Below are 25868 nucleotides of genomic sequence, written 5' to 3'. Positions count from 1 at the left end.
AGACATATATCATGGTGGGGCCCACACAACTTGACTTCATGGGAAGTTCGATGAGGCCGAGTTGTGTGGGCCCCACCATGTATATATATATACACACACACGAACCTCGATATGTGTGTGAATGTGTGTGTCTATCCACCCATACATAACACTCTATAGATAAGACAACCCTACCTCTTCCAAATGCACTATTTATATAATGGGAGTTCCAACTCACTTTCTTGTATCTATTCAACTTGGGACTTAAAAAACAGAAAACAAAGCAATACAGAAAACAAAGCAATAAACGCTGAATAACCAAAGCAAAGGGACCCACAAGTAGGACACAACAAGATCAACCAATAACAATTATTTCTCTTTTCTATCACCCATTGGACTTAAAAAACAGAAAACAAAGCAATAAACGCTGAGCGCACATGCATGCAGGGCACGTACCCATCCACATGCAAGTGCACATGAGCGGATTCAGTCAGGTCCAGCTACGTCTAGTTCTATCAGGCTGTAGCTGTCGGGCCCAACCTATACCCATGCCCTATCCATCTATTTTGCCAGCTCTTTTTAATTCACGGGTCAAAAAATGAGGCAGATCTAAATCTTAGTTGGACCATACCACAGGGAATGGTGGTGATTGAATGCCCACCACATAAAACTTCTTAGGGCCCACTATAATGTTTATTTACCATCCAATGATCTGTTGATAAGGTTACACAGACCTGGAGGAAGAGATAACACAAATATCAATTTGATCCAACACTTTTGTAAACTACATAAAGTTTTTAATAGTCAATCACCACTGTTTCCAGTGGTGTGGTCCACCCGAGTTTTGGATTTGCTTCTTCTTTAGCCCATGCCATAAAATGAGCTGGAAAAACAGATGAATAGCATGAATATACAAAACATCCATCGATGGTATTGCTCGGATATCAGATTACCCGACTTTCAATAAGATGCCCAATTGAGATTGATTATTAGACACGGATGCAAACTCAAATATCGTCCAAAGAAGTCAAATATGGATCGGGGCGTGTTTGTGAGCATGGATTTGGAATCCGTTGGATTAGGAATTCTCCAGCTGTGTTTGACACCGTGGATTTAGAATTACTGTAATCCAAAAGTAGCCATGCATGATATTGATATATTTATAGGGTTTTGAATTTAATTATTAAATCAACTTTAATATTTTTAATTAGTGTACATATATAATGTTTGACACAATGGTTGTAATAAGCCCATTGAAATATATACCTTACTTGAAAACAATGAAATTCCAAGTCTTGGATGGGCCACAAGCAAAAGATCACATTTGAGTGACTAACCAACGATTTGTAACCGTTGATTTACATGGATAATGTTTAGATGGTACATATTATCCTATTAAAGTAATTATAGTGGTGCAGTTGATAATGTGATTGTTTTGGGATATCATCAATGGGTCATGTGTCCAATAGACCAGTAGCCTAGTGACACACATGTTACCCATGCAACTCTTGAAATGATTTTAGATGTAATTCAAGCTTTCACCTTGGATTTCAAATCCCCACTTTACGGGAATTTGAAACCCTCGGTTACTTTATATTGACAAACATATAAGGTAATTTGAAATCCCCTCAAATCCGTCCAATTCTATGGTGCCAAACAACCATAAAGGGGAGTGATGATCATATGGTGGATGCACGCTAGTCACATTAGTCTTTACAGTTTAAACCATCCATTCCTTTAGGGCCTGTTTGGTTGGCCACTTACAAATGACTTCATCTCATTTTAGTTAACATTACTTGCGTATTAGAGATCATAGTTTATATAAATCGCTAGTTGTATTTTTAATCCGTTTAATACATAATTTCGATTGAATTAAATGAGATAAACTCATTTTTTAAGTGGCACCCAAACAAGCCCTTATCATTTGGATGGAAGTAAGTGGAAGTAAATGAGATTAATTGAGAGTAACTTGAGGTAAATGACTCCTGAGCTGTGTCTTGATGAGAGTAAATACATGAACATGATGAATTAGAAATACCTCAGTGGTAGACTTTGAGGAGTTTCAACACGAGGTCTTCGGTTCGATACCCATAGGTGGTGAAATCCCACTACGGCGTGCGTGGGTGTGTATGCATCGGGTGCGTGTGTTAAAATTAAAATATATATTAAAAAAAAAGGTTTATGAAGTATCTCTCTCAAATGAGAGATTTAGAAGTGAGTGAAATGCCTATTTGAGTTCACTAGAAGACCCGCATGTGTAAACAAAGGCATAACCATGCACATGTCTGCTGGGGATGCGACATGCTTATGATATGCTAAAACAATTCAGTCAATGGCTGCATCACTAAAATCACGCTAATAGAATGATCCAAACCGTCCAAAAGCTAGCCATCTAAATGAATGATTAAAAAATGTTGGCCAATTGCTTGTTCGTGATACTTACGTTTGTGGCACATTCGAACACATTTGAAATATTAAAGTTAATTTGATACATATGCTATATTCTTGTGAATATATTGAAAATTTTCTAATGCATTCCTACTCCACCCATTTACTCCCATACAAACAGTATGTGGATTTCAAATGCATTTTACTCTCATCCACACAACTAAGTCATGTGCTCCATTTCTCATTTACCTCTATTTACTACATTCCTAACTAGCCCTTAGTAAACGGTGGTCCACTTGATGATTAGACCAGCCCTAGCCCATTGCTATCCCTATCTGTCTGATATATGCACCATTTCTTTTTCAAGAATCGGTAAGCAACAGTTCAGATGGCCTTCTCATACTACAGCCGTAGAAAACTGTGTGGCCCATTCCCGGACACGTGGCAGATGCAGCATACATTTCAGACCACCCATCCATTTAGTGGTACTGTCCATGATGGCTTGTGGCCTAAAATCACACCAAATAGGTAATCCCAGAAGCATCAGCTTCTATTGATTTTTTGCCATCAGTTTTTTTTGAAGTACAGGACCATTTCGTTTAAATCTTTCCGGTCCATTTGGAAGTCGTTGTTCTTACGGCTAGGATAGATTATTTGGTGAACGCCCATCCATAGAAAGGATCCGTTACTTGGACGGTCTGGATCCACCATCTCACCTGCCATGTATCATATACCTGGCAACAAATGCCATCTCCACCATTGCTTTATGTGATCATTTGTTCAAAGCAGCAGTAAAAGCGTCCCACCTGCCAACAAGCGGCTGATATGGAAGATTAGTATCTTTTCATCCCAACCACCCATTTGGACGCGGACAATCTTAGCCGCCAACACACCACTTGTGTAGAACATCACTACTATGAAAACGTTGGGCCCCACCAAGATCACACCTCTCGCAAATCAGGCTGATCAGTTCAATAGGTGGGCTACAACATATCTTGTCAAACCGCCTGTTGCCCATTGATCCAACAGTTTGGCGCCCACCTGATGAATGGAACAGCTTGATTTTTATCCAAGGTGATCTTCATCATAGGCCAACTGTTTTCATGGTACTGCATGTTCACAGGAAAGATGGATGATCACTTCACTCGTCTGTAAAATGCAGACGGCCATCAGCCATCGGAAATTTGAATGGGAAAATGCAGATGGCCCACCTTGTTGGCCATCGTAATGAACGCTGTATTTGTCATCTATTTAAGAATTTATTTATCAAAGGGTCCTTTTTTCTATCTACCTACCAACAATCTCCAAATGTATGGTATCAAAACCGCCCTTCTTGAGGCTCTGCCATAAATGGGCCATATCCTAAAAGCTATATCCATCAGGCAATCTCAGCGTTCAATTAGTAACCCATAAAGCGACCGTTGAAACAAGAGTGACAGTTCCACTCGTGGGCCATATTAGTGGGGCACAACAGCTGATGGTGTGGGCTACATGTAAGAAGAAATTCAGAATACCAATAGCAGAACTGGCATAAGATGTGCATGCACCCCTTCCGAGCCGAATGCATGCAGCAACCCAACTTTATATAAATACACACAAAAAATGCATGCGTGCCTGGCCGTATGCATGCTGAAATGGAGAGACATGGCATGAGCTGAGCATGCCATGCATCATATATATAGTACCATCGAGGACATGCCATGGCATGCAAAGCACATACGATCTCTCAACAATAGTTGCAAAACTCACTGACCCGACTTGAAACTCAGCTGATTTGACTCAAACTCAACGAGATTTCGAGCCTTATCTCTTGGACACAAGCTTGACTCGGTCTAACTCGACAAGACTCATTGAATCAGCTCAGCAACTCGGCTGACTCAATACACCTTGGTGTGACTTGAACCACATCAGTGACCTTGACATGCACCTTCTTCTAATAAAAAAAATAGGCGGCAGAGTGCCGATTAAGTGCAGCCCTGTTATGAGCCTTCCACAGGCGAACGTTGTGCTTCTCTATGAATAAATTTTTGTTTGTCTTAATTTTAAATATTTATTTGATGCTTACTTCAATCGTATGTTATAATATCGAGTTGAGTCTTCGAATCAATCGGACCCAGCTGGTTGTCGGGTCTGAGTTTTCAAGTTTTTGAACTACGCTATCGACATGCATCATGCTTTGAAAGGCCTAAATATATGAAATTATAGAATGGCACACATGGCATTGTCTTTGACCAAAATGCGCCTTTTCAACATGGGGCATGCCGATCACATTGGCATGCACAAATGCCATGTGGCATGGTGCATAGCATGCATGACAACGATGCCTCTTCCATTACAAATATGCCATACATACAAACACAAAAAAATACATCTGCATGGTAAGTCAAGTGTCCACAAACAGTTACCTAACACTGATTTTCCAACTTAAATTACGCTATCAGTTTTCTTCATTTCCTAAATTAGATCAAAAGGAGGGGCATGGACATACACACAAGAAACATCAAGTGGTTAGGTGTTGTGGTCATCTTCACCATCCTCCCGATCATTTCTTGAGCGTATCAACAACTCACGATCATCTTTCAAGCGTGTGATCAGTTCATCCTGCAGATTGGGTGCCACAATCATTGAGAGAGAGAGAGGGAGAGAGAGAGAGATCCATTGGACTGAATTTCTTACCTTCTTTCCTTTTGTCGGCAGACCTCGCTCCTTTAGGAGAGAACGTAGCCTTTCAACAGTCAGACATTGGAACTCAGATGGGCTGATGCTCGATCCCTCTAAAAATACTAAAAGTCATTAGAATCCGAAGAAGAAACAAATGGCAACATATTCAACTAAAAAAGTCACAAGTACATGCACGTCTACTGGAACTTAAAGTTTTCATAAGCCATGCTTAAGGTCTCTTCTAGAGTGTCTGAAATCATCTCACATTCATAAAAATATTATTTCCTTGGATAAGCGTTGCTACCTGCAAGCAAGCAATTCCAACCACAAGCACCTCTGTCATGCTAATGCTAGATTGAGGCCATCCATCAAGCAGGCCCAAGGAATGTTCCCTTGCTCAAAAATCAAGCTGGCCTACTATTCAGGTAGAAGATGCCTGACCATTCAATGAATATGTGAAGCCTGACAGATGACTTGTCCCCAATGTAAATGTGCAGCTCAAATCGGCAAATCGGTTCAGTGTGCCATGTTGGCACTTGGCACGCTGGCCCCAAGAATGTTTTCTTGGTTGCGTGCTGGCTCCCTCTCACTCTCTTGATGATTTGAGACTACCATAAAACATGTAACCCACCTTGAAAAAGGTTTCATTACAAGTTCCAACTACTTTTTGAGTATGCTAGTGTTCATGAATGACGGGGAATCACTTGTTGAAGAATCTTGAAAGACGGTCATTAATGCAATGTGAAAACCACCACACTATCCATATGAACTCAAAAAATCTCCCTCTCCCTCTCTCCAGCAGCAGACTTTGAGATGCAACCCAAAACCAACTCAATACAGGACAAACTCAAAAAGTATATTTTGTTGGTAAATAAATGGGAGAAGTATTACATGAACAATTTCTTTACATCTCTACCCAGTTTCTTCATCTTTATTATGATATCTGCAAGCAGAAAGGACTACGAAAGCCATCCACCACAAGCTAATCGCAGTATTAATCTTAATCTATCTCCCATGCAACCTGTCCCTTGAGAAACTCTATAATCAGTAAGCTGAAACAATATGATAGCTGCGCAGCTAAGGGTCCGTTTTTTCTCAAGCCACAGAGTCAATCTCAATTGATAGTACTTCCAAATGGGCCATGAACCAATGTGTCCCTCATTCCAATGATTTCCTTACTTTCTCAATAGCATGCGGTTCTTCCTTTGTAAGTTGCCAAATGACCTTGAGCACCCTAACCACTTCCGATTTGGCATTGCTTATCATTCGACCTAATCAACAAGCTAACTTCAGTTATCACTAACAGACTCCATTAGCTTCCATGAAATAGCTCGCAAAGAGCTGCTTATTTGAGAAAGTATCTTTTCAATGACATTAGGGCCCACTTGGATACCATCAAATAAGTAGCTTTTTTACTTATATAAGTTAATTAATTTAATTTTCTTAATTTATTTAGTTTGGTTATTAAACTTAAATAAGTAATTTTTTAGAAAAAGCAACTTATTTCTTATTATTATTATTATTATTATTATTTTTTAATTGCTTTCCAACTTCCAAAAGTTACTTATTTCCTTCATTTTCATTGGCGACACAACAACTTGGGAATTTTTTTTTAGGGAACATGCTCTCTGCAGCCATGAACCCTTTATAAGTTCATGAGATCGGAACCATTCATCCATGAATGGGTAGATGATACAGTGGAACTGACCATTGCCTATGAGGATGTAGGGGTCAAAAGGGCCACCAGATCGTCTGATCAATGCAAATTTCAACTCCCTAATGGGGCACCCAAGATCATCCCATCTATGAAAATTGTGCCATTTGAACTGCAAGGGCCAGTCGGATGAACATTTGTGGTGAGTTTGTACATAAAAATTTCCATGGGCATCATGAGTTCCACAAAGTGCCAACCAGAAAATCTTTACATGTGGCACATGCATGAGCTAACCGGGACCATTTATTTGGAGGACCATTATGTGGATCTGCTATGGCCCCAAAATAAAGGCAATCGAACTACAACAGCTGTCCAACCGGTGGAGACCGTAATTAGATGGTCGACATAGTTTGAGCAAAAAGCAAAGCAACAACCAAAGCACACACCAATGAGCGCTACAACCTATCCACATATGGCCCACCAGATCAACAGGCCAAAACAAATACAGTACTTTCATTGAGTGGCCCACATGTGTGCATTGAGGTGGGCAATAGACCAGCCTGATCTTTTGGACCAGGGCACATGATGGGGCCTGCTTGATGAATGGCAAGGATCTTGCACATCCAGGTTAAGTCCCACCAGAAGTCTAGATGGATGGGATCTCTACCTGTGCCATGTTGGTAGTTCGTGACATTGCATAACTACAATTGACAAATCCATTGATACAAATTATGAATGGCCCGCATCCAAGGTGGGCCCCGCATGGTGGATGGCCCACATCGAAGGTGGGACCCACACAATGGTTGGTCCACATCAAAGGTGGGTCCCACATGATGGCCAATAACATGGATGGTGGGCCCCACATGAAAACGGTTCACATCAAAGGTCGGCAGTAATGATGAATGACTCACATCCAAGGCAGGCCCCGGATAATGGACGACCCACTTTGAAGTTGAGCCCTGCATGAAGGATGGTCCACATCGAAGGTGGGCCTCGCAAGATAGATAGCACACATCGAATGTTGAAGGCGGGCCTCGCAAAGGAGGATGGTCCACATTGAAGACAAGGCCAAGGTGGGCCCAACATAATGAATGGTCCACATTAAAGGTTGGCTCCACATGATGAACGAACGTTAAGGGTGGTCCAAACAAACTTGAGGGATAAGTACTTATGTGATATTGGAAAACCAATATACTTTTTTACTTTTTTATTGATAAGTATGTTGTTTACCAAACATATTTATCTACTGAATAAGTAGAAACCAAGATAAGCTACTTGAGGTATAAGTAGCTTATGTAAAGTAAGCTAGGGGACGTTTGGATTGTAAGTTACTTTAGATAAGCTACTTATGCCATAAGTAGCTTATATTGGTTTTTACTTAATCAGCAAATAAGTATGTTTGGTAAACAACATATCATCTAAAAAGTAGAAAAGCATATTTGATTTCCAACATCATAAGTAATTATCCCAAAGTCTATTTGGTCCCTCTCACATCCACCATCCATCAATTGGGGCCAACCTTTGATGTGGATCATTCATTATGTGAGCCCCACCTTTGATGTAAGCCATCCATCATGCAGGACCCACCTTGATTGTGGGCCATTCATCATTAGGGGCCGACCTTTAATGTGTACAGTTCATTAGGTAGGGCCCACCCTTAATGTTAGTCATCCATCATGTGGGGCCCAAAATCAATATTATTGTCCGTCAATGTGGAGCCCATCTTCAATATCCATTGCCATGTGGAGCCCACCTTTGATATGGACCATCCATCATGTGGGCCCACCTCCAATGTGGGCCGTCCATCATGCAGGACCTGCCTTAGATATTGGCCAGTCATCATTAGGCCAACCTTTGATGTGGCCTATCCATCATGTGAGGCCCACCTTGATGTGGATCATCCATCATGTGGGTCTCACCATTAATGTGGGTTGCCCATCATGCGGGGTTTGCCTTGGATGTAGACCATTCATCATTCGGGGTGGACCTTTGATGTGGGTCGTCCATCATGTGGGGCCACCTCGATATGGGCTATCATCATGTGGGGTCCACTGGATCATCTACCCATTCATTGGATGATTTTCCAATATCATGAACTTAGACGGGGTTCATGGCTACATAGAGCATATTCCCTTGAATAATTTCCTATGTTGTTGTGTCACCAATGAAAATGAATGAAATAAGTTACTTTTGGAAGTTGAGAAGCAATAAAAAAGTAAAAAATAAATTACTTTTTCTAAAAAGCTACTTATTTAAGTTTAATAACCAAACTAACTTATTTAAGTAATTATTAACTTAGGTAAGTTAAAAAAGCTAATTATTTGGTAGTATCCAGACAGTCCCTTACAATCCAAATGCCCCCTAAGGGCCTGTTTGGATACTATTCAACAAGTAACTTTTTTAATTTAAGTTAATAAGTTACTTTTTAAAGTTAAGTTAGTTTGGAAAGCGCCATTGTAAAAGTAACTTATATGATGAAAGTTATTTATCTCTGTGAGTTTTTTGTTTTTGCTTTTCAACTTTTTACTTATCTACTTCTCTCCCTCTCTCATCTCTCTATGTGATTGATGTGATAGGAAGTGTGGAAGTGTGAGCCCTCAAGATCTGACGGTCTACACGATATGGAACCTTCACGAAGTCAAAAATTAACGCTCCAGATCCAGCGACCCGCCTATTCACTATTGGAGCTGATAGATCTATTCACCCCTCTGATTCTACGGTATAAATGGCCCCGGATCACGATCTATGGATTAGATCATCCCAATGACAAGCTAAATGGACAAATTACTGTCACGAGAAAGCCTCATCCTATTTATAGAAAAAGATGGGAGTTTGGATGAGACCAAAAGTTATCTGGTCTTATCCCTATCTCCCCATCTAAAACCAAATTCAAAGTTGAATTTGAAATCCAACTGAAAGGAAGAGGCCGGAAGAGCCCTAAACTCATGGGACTAACCCACTAGTGATTGCACACCAGTGGGCCCCACAGGCCTATGTCCAACATGATGGTCCATATCAAAGGAGGCCCTACACAATGGAGGTCCACGTCGAAGGTGGGGCCCACATGATGGACGATCCACATCAAAGGTGGGCCCCACATGATGGATGACCCACATAAGGGTGGACCCCATATAATGGATAGTCCACATCAAAGGTTGGCCCCTAATGATGAATGGCCCACATCCAAGGTAGGTCCCGCATGATGGATGGCCACATCAAAGGTAGGGGCCACAAAATGGACGGTCCACATCAAAGTTGGGCTTCATGTGATGGGTGGTGGATATTGAAGGTGGGCCCCATATAATGGACGGTCCACATCAAAGGTTGGCCCCTAATGATGAATGGCCCCACATCAAAGGTGGGGCCCACATGATGGACGGTCCACATCAAAGGTGGGCTCCACGTGATGGGCGGTGGATATTGAAGGTGGGCCCCACATGATGGATGACCCACATCAAGGTGTGCCCCATATAATGGACAATCCACAAAAGGTTGGCCACTACTGATGAATGGCTCACATCTAAGGCAGGCCCTGCATGATGGACTACCTACATCAAAGGTGGGGCCCACACGATGGACAACCTACATCAAAGGTGGGCTCCATTAAAGGTGGACCTCACATGATGGATGACCCACATCAAGATGGGCCCTATATAATTAATGATTCACATCAAAGGTTGGTCACTAATGATGAATGGCCCACATCCAAGGTGGCCCCACATGATGGATGCCCACATCCAAGGTTGGGCCCACATGATGGACAATTCACACCAAAGGTGCACTCCAAGGGATGGGCGTGGATATTGAAGGTGGGCCCCACATGATGGATGATTCATATTAAGGTGGACCCCACACGAGGACAATTCACATCAAAGGTCGGCCCCTAATGATGAATGACCTGCATCCAGGCCTTGCATAATGGACAATCTATTTTGAAGTTGCGCCCCGCATGATGGATGGCCCCCATCCAATGCCTGACATGATGGACAACCCACATCCTTCGCATGATGGATAACCAACATCGAAGGTGGGCCTCACAAGGTGGAGGGTCCACATTGAAGGTTGGCCCAACACAATGGACGGTTCACATTGAAGATAGGGCCAAGATGAGCCAAACATAATGAATAGTCCACATCAAATGTTGGCCCATGTGATGGACAATGGATGTTAAGGGTGCACCAAACAAAATCGATGGATAAGTACTTATGTGATATTAAAAACCGAACATACTTTTCTACTTTTTGGCACTAAACATACTTATCTGCTAAATAAGTAGAAACCAAGATAAGCTACTGGAGGTATAAGTAGTTTATGTAAAATAATTGATGATCTAAATGCACCCTAAACGTAGCCATTTATTTATTTAAAAAAGTTGTAGCTAGTGTAAAGCTCATTCAAGATTTTGCCTTTTCAAATAAAAGTCATTATAGACATGATCCTAATCAGGAGGGCCCATGTGAAGTCTACTTTGATAACTTTTTAAGTTATTCTTTGGTTCTGTCTCATAGGAACCCTTGCACTTGGATACAAGTAGGTTTGGTAATATGCAAGTGTAGAGATGCATGCATTTGAGAGATCAACGCATACAATGGAAGGCATCTTCTGTAGAAGTTAATACATGCACAAATACAAAAGTACCACAAGTGTCAAAGAGTGTGTTACCCTGGCCCCTGTAGCCTGGCTGGGCTTCTATTTTGTTTTATGCATTCCTCCTGAGACCAGGGTGGGTCATGATAGGGTCAACTGCCCAAGGGGTCTCTGGAGCTGTATGCCTTTTGTGGATTGATGAAATTTGTCATTTTTCAAAAAAAAAAAAAAAGTGCCAGGATGTGTTGTGGAGACCTAGAGGGAGACTTGTAATGTGGTGATTTGGCTTCTGGGAGATGCGCTCTCCCTTGGGATAGCCTTTATATTAAATGACATAAGGATGCCCAATCGCTCCATGGAAATTGGTATCATCAGGTCCCTAAGGCTAATAGTATTGACTCTTAGCCACTTCCTTGATGGATCTTTGTATCTTTTCGCCCTTCAGGTTTCTTGAATAAATTTTCTTTGTTGCTGGAAAAAAGGAGAAGAAATTTTGCTGTGAATTGGATATTGGCTAGAGATAGGGTGGTACAAGTGAACAACTGAATCTAGATTTCTTTTTTATCGGAAATTGTTGAATCTTAGATTAAATGGTTCTATTTTAAATTACCAATAGCTTGCAAGATGTTTCCAAAGAAATGAACGCTAGAACTCACAACAAGACTGTACCAGGGATAGTTTGTCAACAAGAATTTGTACCGTATGGAAAGAGGTTTCCCAGCTCCCCACATGAATAGTAACTGGGGAAGGACATAGGCCGATGAATAAGGTGGGTTCAGTGATTTTTTTTTTTTTTTGAAAGGCAAGGTGGGTCCACTGGGATGATGATTGGGAGCAAAAATGAAGCCACTCAACTCATCAGGGGGCCCACACATGTATGTTGAACGTGGAACAACAGCAAAGTTTTTAAACCATCTATTGTTTTCAAAAAAGTATGGCCTGCCCTTTTTTGGAAAACAATCTTTCTGTTACCCATTGATTTGCAAGTCACTGATCAGAGGAGGGTTAGGATCTTTCAATCTATAGGCAATGCTTGGAATATCCCCCATTCGAGGTAGGGCCCAACAGTCTGCATCACCAAACCATGGGCCTACATCTACGGAACCATGCGCCTCTGCAAGGCTCAGCGGTCAGCGCCCAATAGTTCCCCCTTTTCAAGAAGCTTAACCAGCAAAACCCACAGTTGTAGCCTCACAATGATGGAAGGCAAAGCCAAACAAACTCAGCAAGTGCAGGCTTGTTTAAAGATTTAAAAATGTAATGGTGCAGACACAAAACTGGTCAACGGTAATAAAATCTGCATGACAACTCCAGCATAGAGATTCTTCATGGCCATAATATTCTAGACATCCAAAAGCTTTTCCATCAATCTTATTTATCAAACTAACTAGGAAATATATAACTTTCATTGTTTACCTCGAGGAAGACCAGAAGCATTGGTCATGTTGGCTCTTTTAGCAGAAACCCTTCCATCTGCAGTTCTTTCAGCAGATCTGGAAAAGAGCAGGCAAGTACGAACATAAATAAGTGAGATTAAGATCAAATGTGCAAAGATGAATTGTAGGGCCCTGACATGTCAAGACTTGTATAGAGTTCTGATGCTCCAATATGTATGAGTACAGCCTGTGGTTGGGTGATCCAGACCATTGATTTGAGGGTCTTCCCAGATGATGGGAACGCCTCAAAAGTCTTCAAGATTGATGATAATAGCCATAAATCCAATTTTGGCCTTTTGATTAATCTTTTGGCCTCTTCTCTAGACTAATCCTGCACTTCCTTTTATTGTCTATCTACTTGATGAAAATTTTGCATCTTTCAAACTGGGAGGCATGGAGGCATCACTCTTCCATGGAGCAGTCCATCAGATCAACAGTCCAGATCACGAAACCAGGGACCCCTGTTGTGGACTCGGGTCAGGCACTATGTATGTCTTGATGCATCAGGAGATTTGGGATAACTTCTCACATGCAGAACCATGAAATAACAAGGCGGTAATTAAGGGGAGCGTGGCGTGTAGATAGCTTTCTGTGGCAACTCTGTGAGTGAACACTGAATTCTGAACTCAATCTGATAAGTAGCCCTAACAAATGCAAGACCAGAACTAGCATCTATGAATATAATACCAATTGGTGACCCAAATGTAGGTAAAGACATGGAATAGAAACATCACAGACTCTTTAATAATAATTATAAAAAAAAAAAAAAAAACTCTATTCCAGAAAAGTAAGTGGGCAACAGGCCTAGACTGACTTTCTAATTCCACTATCCCTTGGATTGCATTAGAGAGCCAAGACAAATGATTTGACACTTTGGAGAGTCAAAACAACGACTTGACCTTCAAAACATCGAGCATGTCGGCCCTTTTGAGTTTCAGATGCCAGGTTTGAAAATAAGCCTAGATACCAGTTGCAAACACGACTACAAACTTGCTTTATGAAAGTTGGCCCCGGATGGGTGGGCCCACATGATCCAACAGTCTACACGATATGGGACCTTCACAAAAGCCGAAGATGTACGATACATGTCCAGTGGTCTGCCTAACCATTACGAGAGCAGAGGGGTCTGATCACCCCTCAAATTCTATGGTTAAGATGGCCCCGGATTACGACAATGGCTTGGGTTGTATAAGGGATGAGCCAAATGGACAACAGATATATAAAACTCTCTTTCCTCTTCTCTCGGGGAATTGTTTCGAGTACATGATATAGTATGAGGGATCGAGGAATTTAGATAAGGGAATGATACGTTCATCTCATCCAATATCCCTTCCTCACCCAAACGGAATTAAAATCGAATTTAAACATTAAATTCAAATTCAATTCTCTTAATCTCAAAAGATAATCCCCAAAGATAAAGTAGAAAGAGGGTTACGGAAGGAAAGTTGTGTGGGGCCCCACGTGCCCATATCCAACACTTTACAACCTAGAGATGAGTCCAGATATGCACATACACATTCACATTCATAGACATGCACATTTGTGCATGTTATATGCATGCAACAACCATACGTAAATCGTCAAATAACCAAGCTAAGTGAGCAAAGTTACTCACAGAAACATTGTCAGGAGCAAATATCCAAAAAAAAATCCTAGATTGCATTGATAAACATAAATACGGGCTGAGAAGATAATATGGGCATCTGCCACATATCATTCATCCAAGAAAGAAGGGAGATACAGTACCTCTTGCCTTTTGTGCCCTCTGCTGTGTATTTAGCCTTTACATCCTTCGGACTGCAATCAGTCTTCTGTTTCTTTAGTGTGAGAGATCTAATTAATATGTTTGTTTGGTTCGTCTTTATTAACTGCTCCTCTGGGTCCACAGAAAGTAATCATGAGAATTTCTGCCTTGAAAATTAACTAAAAGTTCAAGCACTATAACAACTAACTGCATTGTGTAAGAACTAAGAACATGTGCTTTCACAACTTACTGCACCGAAAATAAAAAAATACTAACACTGACTGCTCAAGGAAACAGACAATTAGCCATGAAAGTTGTTTGGCATTTGCGAAGAGAAAAAACAAGCTGCAAATGCAAAGAAGATGAGTTTTCTGAAAAAATGCAAAGACAAATCATCTGCAATGGCATAAATACCAATAAAATCAGTTGCAAATAATGAAGACAGGAATTCTTGTTATTTGCTTGGAAACATTAGTAGAGGTTTAAAAGTTGGAGGTTGGAGGAAGGCTCCATGTAAGAAGTTTAAACATTAGCAGGACCAAGACGAGTATTTGGAATGCAACTTGAGTAGGAAGAATTATAGAGGTGAGACTTGAATTAAAATTGATGGCCAGGAGATCCTCAAGGTGACATGTTCATTACTTCGACTCTATAATTCAAAAGAATGGGGAGATTGATGAATTCGAGCTGACCAGATGAAGTGAAGATGTGCCTCTAGAGTGTTTTTAGCTCATTGAAAATTCCAATGATACTTGAGGAAATTTTTTATATGAGCAGTAATTGACTGGCAATACTAAATGAAGCTGTAAAGGGCAATGAAGAGCGTCACAACAAAGAGGATGTTGAGATGGATGTGTGGGAGAAAGGTGTGAGTATGACAAAAATGAGGGAAATAATCAAGAATAAGGTCATTTCAAGTAGTCTGATAATAACCCCAATGGGAAATAAAGTGATGTGGAGCAGGTTAAGATGGTTTGGCTGTCCTAACAATACCAGAGATGTTTCTGGTAAATTGGGGAGCTTTGACTAGGGTTAAAGAACTTGAAAGAAAGATGAGAGGAATACCTAAAATTGCTTGGTTTGAGGTGGTGAGAAGGGGTATAAAGAGCATTTACTTATTGCAGACGGACCTTCGAAACAACTGGAAAATAGTTGGGACAAGGCATCGATGGCATTGGTGAATGCAATGTACAATTGCACAGAGTGTTGTCCACCCCCTCTTTTCTGCAAAAAGCAAGGGTGTTGGGTCCTCAACCGCACTGTAAAACATTTGTCCTGTAGCTATTGTAACTTCAGCTTTAAGGCTGGGCTTGAGGCAGTTCCAACTTTGACTTTCTCTATGCTATTAACTCGCTTACAATTCTAATAGTACATCTCAGTTTGGTATTCCAAGTTCTAGCTTCCTTCAAAAAATTTATTAAATAGTTCGCTTTTGTTAGCTCATTTTGTAGCATACTTCCCATATGTAACTCCTGTAACGGCTGTTTCATGATGACTTTTCTTAGAATCCCATGTTAAGCTGTGTAATTATGTTGTAACCTTCCACTTTTTGGCATAGCTTTATTTACTTGAACTGCCCTTCAAATGTGAGACCTTTTCATTTTGGTAGATCTCCATTTATTTGTGCTATAGTTCAGTATTCAAACCCACAAATGATTATTTTATTTGAAACTTTGTGACTGGGAATTGTTGGGACCCACATGCTGCATCTGTTGATGCTCTTGCTGTGAGCCATTGGTCAATGGATTTTTTTCCCTTTTTGTGCCATTTACTTATTATGGCCTGCCCCATTTTTGAAAAAAAAAGAAAGGAAAAAGAAAAAGTGCAGTGCAGGAACATATATGCTCCACGTACACTGATATTGGTACTGGATACTCTATGATGCTCATTGGAAACATTTTAACTGAAATATGTATTCAGTAACAATGAAGGTGGCCATAACAGCCACCACCATTGCCTTTACGATACAGGTGTAACAGTTGTTGCGGGGGGCATAATGGCTGGTACGGTCTTTTAAAAAAAAAAAAAAATTTAAAAAAAAAACCCAAAAATCTGTATTGACCCTGTAATGGACTGTTATGGCCTTTATGGGGGGTGTAACAGGATGTTACGGGGGCTGTAACGGCCTTTACGAGTCATTTTTATCACAACAGCTGTTATAGCCTTTACGAACCCATAACGTATAACGATTGCCACCATTACCGTTACACAATGGCCTTTACGGCCCCATAATGGCCTTTACAGCACAACATGAATTGAATCCTATTTTATTAGACAACTTATTTGTGAAATTCTAGCAATCTTCACACATTCTTATCATAATATATTTGAAGTTAATCCCAACGTCTTATTTGGGCCACCCCTTAGTGTATTGGAAATGTGAAGAAAGGTTTATGGGATCCCATCGTTGAGAGATTCGATAGGAAATTATCTGGGTGGAAAAGTAAGACATTATCTTTGGGGGGTTGTATTGTGTTTATCATAACGGTGTTGTCTAATCTCCCCCTATATTTCATGTCTATCTTCAAATGCCCCAAAGGGGTGCTTAACAAACTCGAAAGCCTAAGAAGGGATTTCTTATGGCAAGGTAGGGAAGTCAAGAAGAAATTTCATCTCATGAAGTGGTCGAATGATGTATGTAGGCCGAAAGAAGCAAGGGGGTTGGTATTTGCCCTTTGGAATCTATGAATCAAGCATTAATGGGGAAATGGATTTGGAAGTTTGGGTCTAAGGAGCGGGGGTTATGGAAGGAGGTCATCATAAGAAGGTATGGGGTGGATAGTGTTGGTTGGCGGCCCAATAGTGCGGGCATGTACAAGGCATCCAAGATATGGAAGCAAATTATGAAGTTCAAAGAGGTCGTTCTTCAAGGAGTGGTTTATGTTATGGGTGGAGGATTAGATTTTGGAACGACACCCGGTATGGTGATAGTGTCTTGCAAGATATATTCCCGAGTCTTGCCCGCATCGCTTTGGATTCGGATATATTCGTTAGCCTTGCTTCTCATTCATGGATAGCTAGGGAGTTTGGATCCCATTGTGTAGAAGAGCCCTTAGAGAGGTGGAACTTCAAGAGCTTTTGGTGCTTCTTAGCTAGCTATAAGGGGTCTTGGTGGCGGAAGGGGTCGATTCAATGTGGTGGATTACGGAGAAGTTCAGGAAGTTTTCGGTGAGGTCTTTCCACTCGTTCATTGTCTTGGGCCATAGTAGAGTGGTAGCTAAGATGCGCACTTTCCATCTTTAGTCCTATAGCGCGCCATCTAAAGTGACAGCTTTTGCATGGTTAGTGGGGTGGAATAAGGTGTTGACCATTGATAATCTTCGTAAGAGAGGTCTTTTCCTTATCAATGCTTGCCCTGTTTGCCTTAGGGATGAGTAATCGTTCCCCCACTTGTTCATGCATTACCGCTTCTCTAGGGAGGTGCGGGCTTTCATCCTTCAGTTCTTTGGCATGGCTTGGATTTTTCCAGATGCATGGACGACTTTTTTGGGGGGGGGGGGGTGGGATCTCAGAAATGGAGACTGTTTTTCTTAGCTGAATTGTGGGCCATTTGGATGGAAAGAAAGCGCAGGTGCTTCAAGGACATCTTGGGCAACCCAGTGGGGTTTTTTTGTTATGCTCGATCTCTAGTGGTTGAGTGGAGGGCGTATTGTTGCGTGTAGTTAGCGGGTGGGGGTGGGATTTTTATGCTTGTTGGGGTGGCTTTTACTAATTTTGGTTTTTATCTTTTATCTTTGTCGCTTTTTCAATAAATAGTCATCCTTCAAAAATATGTGTGTACAGTAAAAATTGTAATAATAACAATTTTGTTAAACTTAATAAGTTAGAAAGATTTAAAAGACAATGCCTTGCTTAAATGGACCTAAAAGTTAATCAACAGGTCGTCAAGGATGGATAAATTGAAACAACACACCTTAACACTTGATTCAGAGTTTCGGGTTTGGTCACATCAAATCAAGAACTTCCAGTTGATTCACACCGCCAATCAGAGCATCAAACCCCAAAATTGATCCAAAGAACTATAATTCACTACTCATTAGTTATTCATAAAGAGACTTTACACATCATCATCTTCATCATCATCTATAAGCCTTATCCCAATTAATTGGGGTCGGCTACATGAATCTTGTTATATGCCATTCCACTCTATCAAGGGCCATACCTTTAGGTAGACCAAAGGTCGTCAACTTTTTCTTACTACCTCCATCCACATCCTTTTGGGCCTTCCCTTTGACCCTTTGGAGCCTTCAACTTGTATCATTCACTCCTAATAGGCATGGTTCTTGGTCTCCATTGCACATGACCAAACCATCTAGGTCTACTTTCCCTCATCTTATTACCCATTGGTGTTACTCCTAAGTTCCCTTGAATGCATTTGTTTCTAGTTCTATCCTTCTTCGTCTTGCTACTCATCTATCTCAACATCCTCATTTCAGCTACACTTATGCTATGAACATGTTGTTCCTTAACAGCCCAACATTCTGTCCCATAAAGCATAGCTGGTCTTCTAGCTATCCTATAAAATTTCCCTTTAAATTCAAGTGCGACATGACAATCACATAAAACTCCAAAAGCACATCTTCATTTCTTTCACCCAACTTCTATGGGCAACATCCTTCTCAATCTCTCCACTCTCATGAACTATTGACCTAAGGTATTGAAAGTGGTCATTTTGGGAAAACTCTCAGTCAACAATCTTAACTAATTCCTATTTTTTACTCCTAGTGTTGTTAAAATTCTTGGGAGACAAACTCGGTTGCCTGGAGAGAGTCTGGTTCAGAAGGTTTCTCAGTTCAATTCTTCTACAGGTTAATTTCCTCACCCTTAGATTCTTCTGCCACAATATCGGTTTTTGGAGATATGTTGCTCCGACGAAGGTGGTTGCCTTTGTTTGGCTGGCAAACAGGAATAGGATACTCACCATGGACAATTTGCAAAAAAAAAAGTAAAAAAGTAAAAAAGAAAAAGAAGAAAAAAAAAGAGGTATGGTGCTGCCAAATATTTTCCTATTATGCATGTGGGAGGCTGAGTAAATGGACCATTTATTCCTCCATTGTCCATATTTAAGAAAGATATGGGACGCTTTTCTCTCATCTCTCAACGTGAGTTGGGTAACTCCATTTATCCTCTCATCCTTCATGGCTTCTTGGCATAGAGACAGGGTCAATAAAGATGGTAAAGTGGTTTGGCGATTGGTGGTTAAGGTAGCTCTTTGCGCCATTGAGGGGGGGAGGGGGGGATAGGCGATACTTCGAAAACAAGATGTATTCAAAAGATTGGGTTATTCGCAAGGCAAAGGTTTTGGTGGTATAGTAGGCTTCAAACTTTTGTCATCTCGATGCTTGTGTTCTTGTTACTTTGTTGGGCTTGTAATTTGTTGTATTCTTTTCTAGCTGTTTTGGCCTAGCTTCTAATAAATTCATTACTTTTCGAAAAAATAAAATTAAATTAAAAAGTGCACTCTTTGAATCCTTTGCATTCTAAAGCAACGCTCCATAGATCTAGCTTTGTGTCTATGCCTTCCCTTGTCTTGTTAATCAAACCTATGTCATCTACAAACAAGATTCAACATGAAAGAGCCTTTAAATGTGTGTGCAGGAAAATTTTCATGCACATCCAAGTCAGCATATAGGCTTCGTGGAAGCAAGCTATAAGATGGAAATGGAAATTCTTTTTTGAAAACCAAGAAAACCATGCGACTCTCTCTCTCTCTCTCTCTCTCTCTCTCTCTCTCTCTCTCTCTCTCTCTCTCTCATTCTATATATATAGACATGCACGCATGGACACTTACGTACCTAACATTGGGCCATCGCCGCCTAACAATGACTGACAGAAATAAGTTCAAAGAGTTGATTCAGCACAACAACTATGGCGGGTAAAGGATTTTCCATCCATGTATCTCTCTCCGCCTCTCCCCTAGCAATGACTGACAGAGAAGTTCGGAGGAGTTGATTTGGCACAATGGCTATGACTGGGAAAGGTTTTTCCATCCACGACTCTCTCCCTCCCTTTCCAACATTGGCCCATCGCCACCTACCAACAATTGACATAGATACGTTCGGAGAAGTGAATTTGGCACAACAACTATGATTGTGAAAGGATTTTTCATCCAGGTATTTTGAAGAAATACTCCCTCCGTCCGTCTACCAACAACTAACAAAGATAAGTTCGGAGAAGTGGATTTAGCACAATAGCTAAATTAATCTAATACTGCTCATCCATTATTTCTAATCCCAAAAACCTATTTTAGTAGTATGTTAATAATGATTACAATAATTCCTAAAATCCCATCGCATTGTATGACCCTTCTTCCATAATTCATGTAGGAATTGCATGCTCTTGGGCTCATTTGAAAGCTAACTCAGAAAACTTTTAAATGGGACAAATTACATGTCATTTGTACATCATTTAGTGACTAAAAAGTGGCCAGAAAATAAATGAGGAAAATAAGGACATCCATAGATAGTTGTTATAATTAATATATATATATATATATATATATATATATATATATATATATATATATATATATATATATATTTAAAAACTCTAAATATATTAATAGTCCAATACTATAGACCATATGGGCCCAGAGATGATTGGATCATCATGTGGAGCCCACTAACTAATCAGTCAGCTTCATGGACCCAACCCAATTGGATATCTTGATCATGACCACTTATGGAAGGAAAAAGGGATCAAATATTTCATCACAAAACTAGATTTGAATATCATGTTACAAATGAGAAAACCATATGCATTTGTGTCCACGTCGTCAATTTTTGAAAGGTTTCTAAGAAAAATATCACCATCTCCACTCAAAGATGGGTTTTCCCTAAATTTATGAAAAGCTAAAGAATAACACTCTTCTTGGAAGGAAAAGAAAGAAAGAAAAAAAGTAGACAGAAATGGGCAACTTTGGAATGAATTTTCACGAGGAGGAAGAGAGGGAGACACGAAAGTAGCAATTTGAAAAATGAAACACTTAAATAACGTAGAGGGAGGGGCACAACAAATTTTGAGTCTTGAGAGGTAGTGGCTTTTAATTTCAATTTTGGTAGGGAGGGTAATATTGGAATATGGTGAGTTGAAAGTAAAATTCCCAAGAATCAACTTGCATGCTAATAGTAGACTTGATGTAAAATCCAAAGAAAATACTGACATGCCTAAACACATTGTGTTCCTAGGAAATTTGACCTATAGAACTTAGTTGAAGGACCCTTTTGCTCTGACTCCCACTTTAGACTCATACTCTGGATTCCTAGCCATTTATACTTGAAAACATTTGGAAACAGATGTTTCCCCACTCCAACACCCATATCTATTGCCGCTTTGCTTTGCGCTTCGCGCTTCATGCAAATATACTATAGAACAGAAAATTAGCAAAAGAACCATCACATTTTGTCATATCATACACAATAAGAAGAAGACAAGACCCAATTCGCATGTATATAAAATGTTGAAACATTATGAACAAGGCCCTACTTTCTAATGAAGCAGGTATAAACAACAATTCACAACGACCACCAATCAAACAGCCAAGAAAATCACAATGACCATAATATATTTCTCATTTATATTCTATTGTTACAAAAGATAGAAACATTGTTGTTACAAGATCCTACCATGAGTAAACCCACAAGCTTTAAAGCACAAAAGAAAAGTGAAAATACAAGTACAATGGTCAAAGAGAGCATAACAAACCTGGGGGTGATGTATCATGATCGCAAATATATACTCGCATTCCTCCCTACACAGGCAAAAAAATGTAAACAACAATCCATACAAAAACCAAATGCTCCCCTTTAGGTATTCTTGTAAGTTACAAGATAAATGTGTGGTGACAAGAAATGCTATTATGATGTGTTACATGAAAGTGTGTAAGTGCAATCCCCACCATAAATGTACACTGGGCATGATGACAAGAACTTTTTATCTGGTAGACAACCTGTTTGATGGACCGCTTATGGGATGAACAATATCAACCCAATCACCTTTATCTTGGGGTTAGTCCCATAAACATGATGGCAACCAAAACAACAGCCCAGAAAATCAATGGTCCTTATCACTAGAGATGTGCAACATGTACTGCAGAAAATTTGGATGGCACATGTGTCATAATAGCATTCCTCTTTTTTCAGTATCAAATATTGTTTTAATCTGTTACAATACAACCATATTGGCCCACACCGATATGCAATCCTGGGATTGACGTGGGGCTGATATGGGCCCATATTAGCTGATACGGGGCCAATACAAGCAGATATGGCCATATCAGCCCGTATTGTATTGGTAATTGGAAGGGCTGATACAGTGCTGATATTGATATTTAAAACCATGGTACCAAATCATCATCATCATCATCATCTTAGCTTTTGTCAGTTCTCACGGCAATTTGGGGTTGGCTTCTAATGGTATATCGGTAGAAGTTTACGATAGGACTGCCCATCATAGCTGAATCTTCCTCTTTTACCTGGGTTCTTGGAACCAGCCATGGTAGAGAAGCTTAATAGTTGCAATACCAAGAATTCAGAATGAGAGAGAAATAAATAACATAAGAATGTATGTATTCACATATATAATTATCTGCATGTATACAGTCTCTATCTATGTATATTCTACAGATTCTGTGCTTAGAGAAATGCTAAGTGCCCATAATTTTGCCCCAGGGTAATGGGGAAACATGGCACATGTGTACAAGATATAAACCACTTATCCGGAGGGCCACACCACGTACAATCCCTGGCCTAAAAAGAAAGCAGATCAGAGGATTTTAAGTGCTCGATTTGAGGAAAAAATGACCACCACCCTTTTTTCCATGTTTTGATCAAGCCTTAGGATCATCTGAACTACTTGATTTCTATGCCACATCCTGTACGGAAAGGCCCATCAGATGAGTGATCCAGATCTTGTGCAAAAAGGTCAAGTTCTATTGGGTTTACTCCACCTTATATCTGATCATGTATTCTTCTCTTTTTTACTGTAACCGATTCAATTCTGAGCAATAGAACTTGAAAGAGATGCAACCTAAGGGTAATTGGATGCACCATCACATTTATTGTTAGTCTAATATAGTTTAAATAACCAAATTGTACTGAATACCCCTTGCTTGCTTGCCCTTTATGGTGTGGATGGTGTAATAGTTGGGGCTTGGGCTGGGGTTAGCACTAGGTGAGACTATGTTGGCATGCAAGTGTTGTCAACGTGACCCCCCACCATGGCCGGTTCTAGAGCCTATGTAAATGAGGAACTTCAATGTTAGCTGAGAAGAAGGGGTTAGTACTAGGTGGGACCGTGTTGGCATATGCAAGTGTAGTCAATCTGAGCCTGTGCCACAGCCGGTTCCAAAGCCTGGGTATAAGAGGAAGTTCGATGTTTGGTGGGAAGTGGGGTTCATACTAGGTGGGACCATGTTGTCATGCGAGTGTTGTCAATGTGAGCCTCTGCCATGGCCAATTCCAAAAGTTAGATGAAGCGAATCATTGAACTTTTACCAATCCACCATTTAAAGGCCAATCCTACAAGTTGCTAGGACAAAGACTTAAGATGACAACGACGGTGATTCCTTCACTGAATGAGTTCCAAACAGAAATCTCTTTGCTTTCAAGTTGAGTTTGGAAGAGACGTAACTACAATTCGAGGTTCAATTCCTCATTACAAATTCTAGTTAGCACTTAACACCATTCATTTTCGCTTCTCTTCTCAATCAAACTGAATGTTCACAATTCAAATTTCCTTGCAATCCAAATGTAACCGAATTGCCAAAACCCAATTTCAGAACAACCAATTTCTACCCATCGAAAATGAATAATCACATGATCACCAAGTAGAGGTCACACGATTAGAGTTTTCAGTGGCAAATATCGCCGAGGTTTTGAAAATCTCACAATAAATTTGCACAAAAAAATGGATCAATCAGAACATGTTATCGCGTTAATATCATGATATTGCATAGTCTTGGCAATTTTAAATTCCATGATTTTATCGCAAAATTAGCCCAAGAAAACACCCAACATTTGAAAATCTCCAACGAAATTCCCAAGCTAAGAAATTTCTAAGAACAACATTTCTCACTATGGGTCATGCCCACGTATAAGCAATCCTGACCATTAGTCTGTCGATCCACACCAAGGATGCGCCATACGCCAAAAACATACATTATGGGAGGGGAAGTGAGCAACGGTCCAATTCAACTGGCCCAAGATTGGCCGCTAGGATCTTCCGATCGGGGAGATTTCCAGGCAATTATCCATCCATGGAGTGTCCCAACTAACCAATGGTCTGAATCACTTACCAACGGTCCCATCCAAAAAAAAAATCACTACCAAAATATAGACTAGAAGCTACATATACAACAGAGAAGAGAAAAAGCAAAGCTAGGGTTTTAGATACGGGGATTTGAGATGAAAGAGAAAGGAAGAGAAGAGAGGGCGTGCGTATATACCGGATTGGAGGATAGTACGGTGGAAGAGAAGAGGCCGCGAGATGGGAGATTGGCTAAGTACTTTGAAGCCCCAGGCATTGGATTTGAATCCAACGACTGTGATCCCTTTCCTTTCGGTGTGGCGCTTTCCATCGCCTTCTCTGTTTATCCCTTCTTAACACAAGCTACTGCCGCTTATACACGCTGGTAATGGGTGTATGTGCGAGGAGTGGGTCCCGGACCCTGTATTTATGCTGGACTCGGATTTGGTAGTGTAGAACACAGTACCGACGTCGGTACTGTATATACGTCGCAAAAATATGTGGGCCCACCATGATGTATTTTTATTATCCACGCCGTCCATTCATTTTTCTAGATTATTTTAGGATATATTACAAAAATTAAGCATATATGAAATTTATGTGGACCACACCACAGGAAACGTTAGGGATTGAATGCCTATCGTTGAAAGCTTCTTAGAGCCGTAAAAGTTTTGAATCAAGATTATATTTTCGTTTCCTTTTCCTTTTTCCATATCTGTGTGGTTTTATGAACCTGTTGGATGGCAAATAAATATCATGGCGTCATTATTCCCACCGCTTCTTGTGGTGTGGTCCACGTGAGAAATGGATCTATCTCAATTTTGAAATCATTCACTGAAATGATCTGAAAAAATGAATGGACGGCGTGGATAAACCACATACATCATTTTGGGGCCACAGAGTTTTGCAGCGTATACCCACGTGATGCTGTATTCTACCCGACGCAATCCGAGTCCGTATTTATGCGGGACCCGGATTCGGTAGCGACCCCTTCCTTGCGGAGGTCTGTCTGGTATGGGTTGTGGCTCCGCAATGACGCGTGTTTTATCCATTCCGTCCATCTTGCTGGTTCATTCCAGGGCTTGCCAAAAAGTGAAGCAGAACTAAATCTCAAATGGACCACGCAACAAAAAAACAGTGGTGATTAATACCCCACCATTAAAAAAAAACTTTA

At 40.5% G+C, this 25868-nt stretch overlaps 1 protein-coding gene across 2 annotated transcripts; it reads right to left on the bottom strand.

Annotated features, from left to right (window-relative positions):
- Positions 1–4679: 4679 nt before the first annotated feature.
- LOC131239512 (uncharacterized) lies at positions 4680–25094 on the bottom strand. Of its 2 annotated transcripts, XM_058237247.1 has the most exons (7): positions 24894–25094; positions 22884–22922; positions 22154–22199; positions 14452–14581; positions 12686–12762; positions 5044–5141; positions 4680–4968 (listed from the first exon to the last, which is right to left on the bottom strand). In XM_058237247.1, the coding sequence occupies exons 1-7, from the start codon at positions 25023–25025 to the stop codon at positions 4876–4878; spliced, it is 615 nt and encodes a 204-aa protein (XP_058093230.1). In that variant the 5' UTR covers positions 25026–25094; the 3' UTR covers positions 4680–4875. The 2 variants fall into 2 exon arrangements, with proteins under 2 accessions (XP_058093230.1, XP_058093231.1); XM_058237248.1 differs by lacking the exon at positions 22884–22922 and having other exon boundaries at positions 24894–25090.
- Positions 25095–25868: the final 774 nt, after the last annotated feature.

The sequence above is a fragment of the Magnolia sinica genome, chromosome 3 (assembly GCF_029962835.1).
Source record: "Magnolia sinica isolate HGM2019 chromosome 3, MsV1, whole genome shotgun sequence".
Lineage (NCBI taxonomy): Eukaryota > Viridiplantae > Streptophyta > Magnoliopsida > Magnoliales > Magnoliaceae > Magnolia > Magnolia sinica.
Note: the sequence above shows the minus strand (reverse complement) of the source record. Positions and strands in the feature narration are given on the sequence as shown.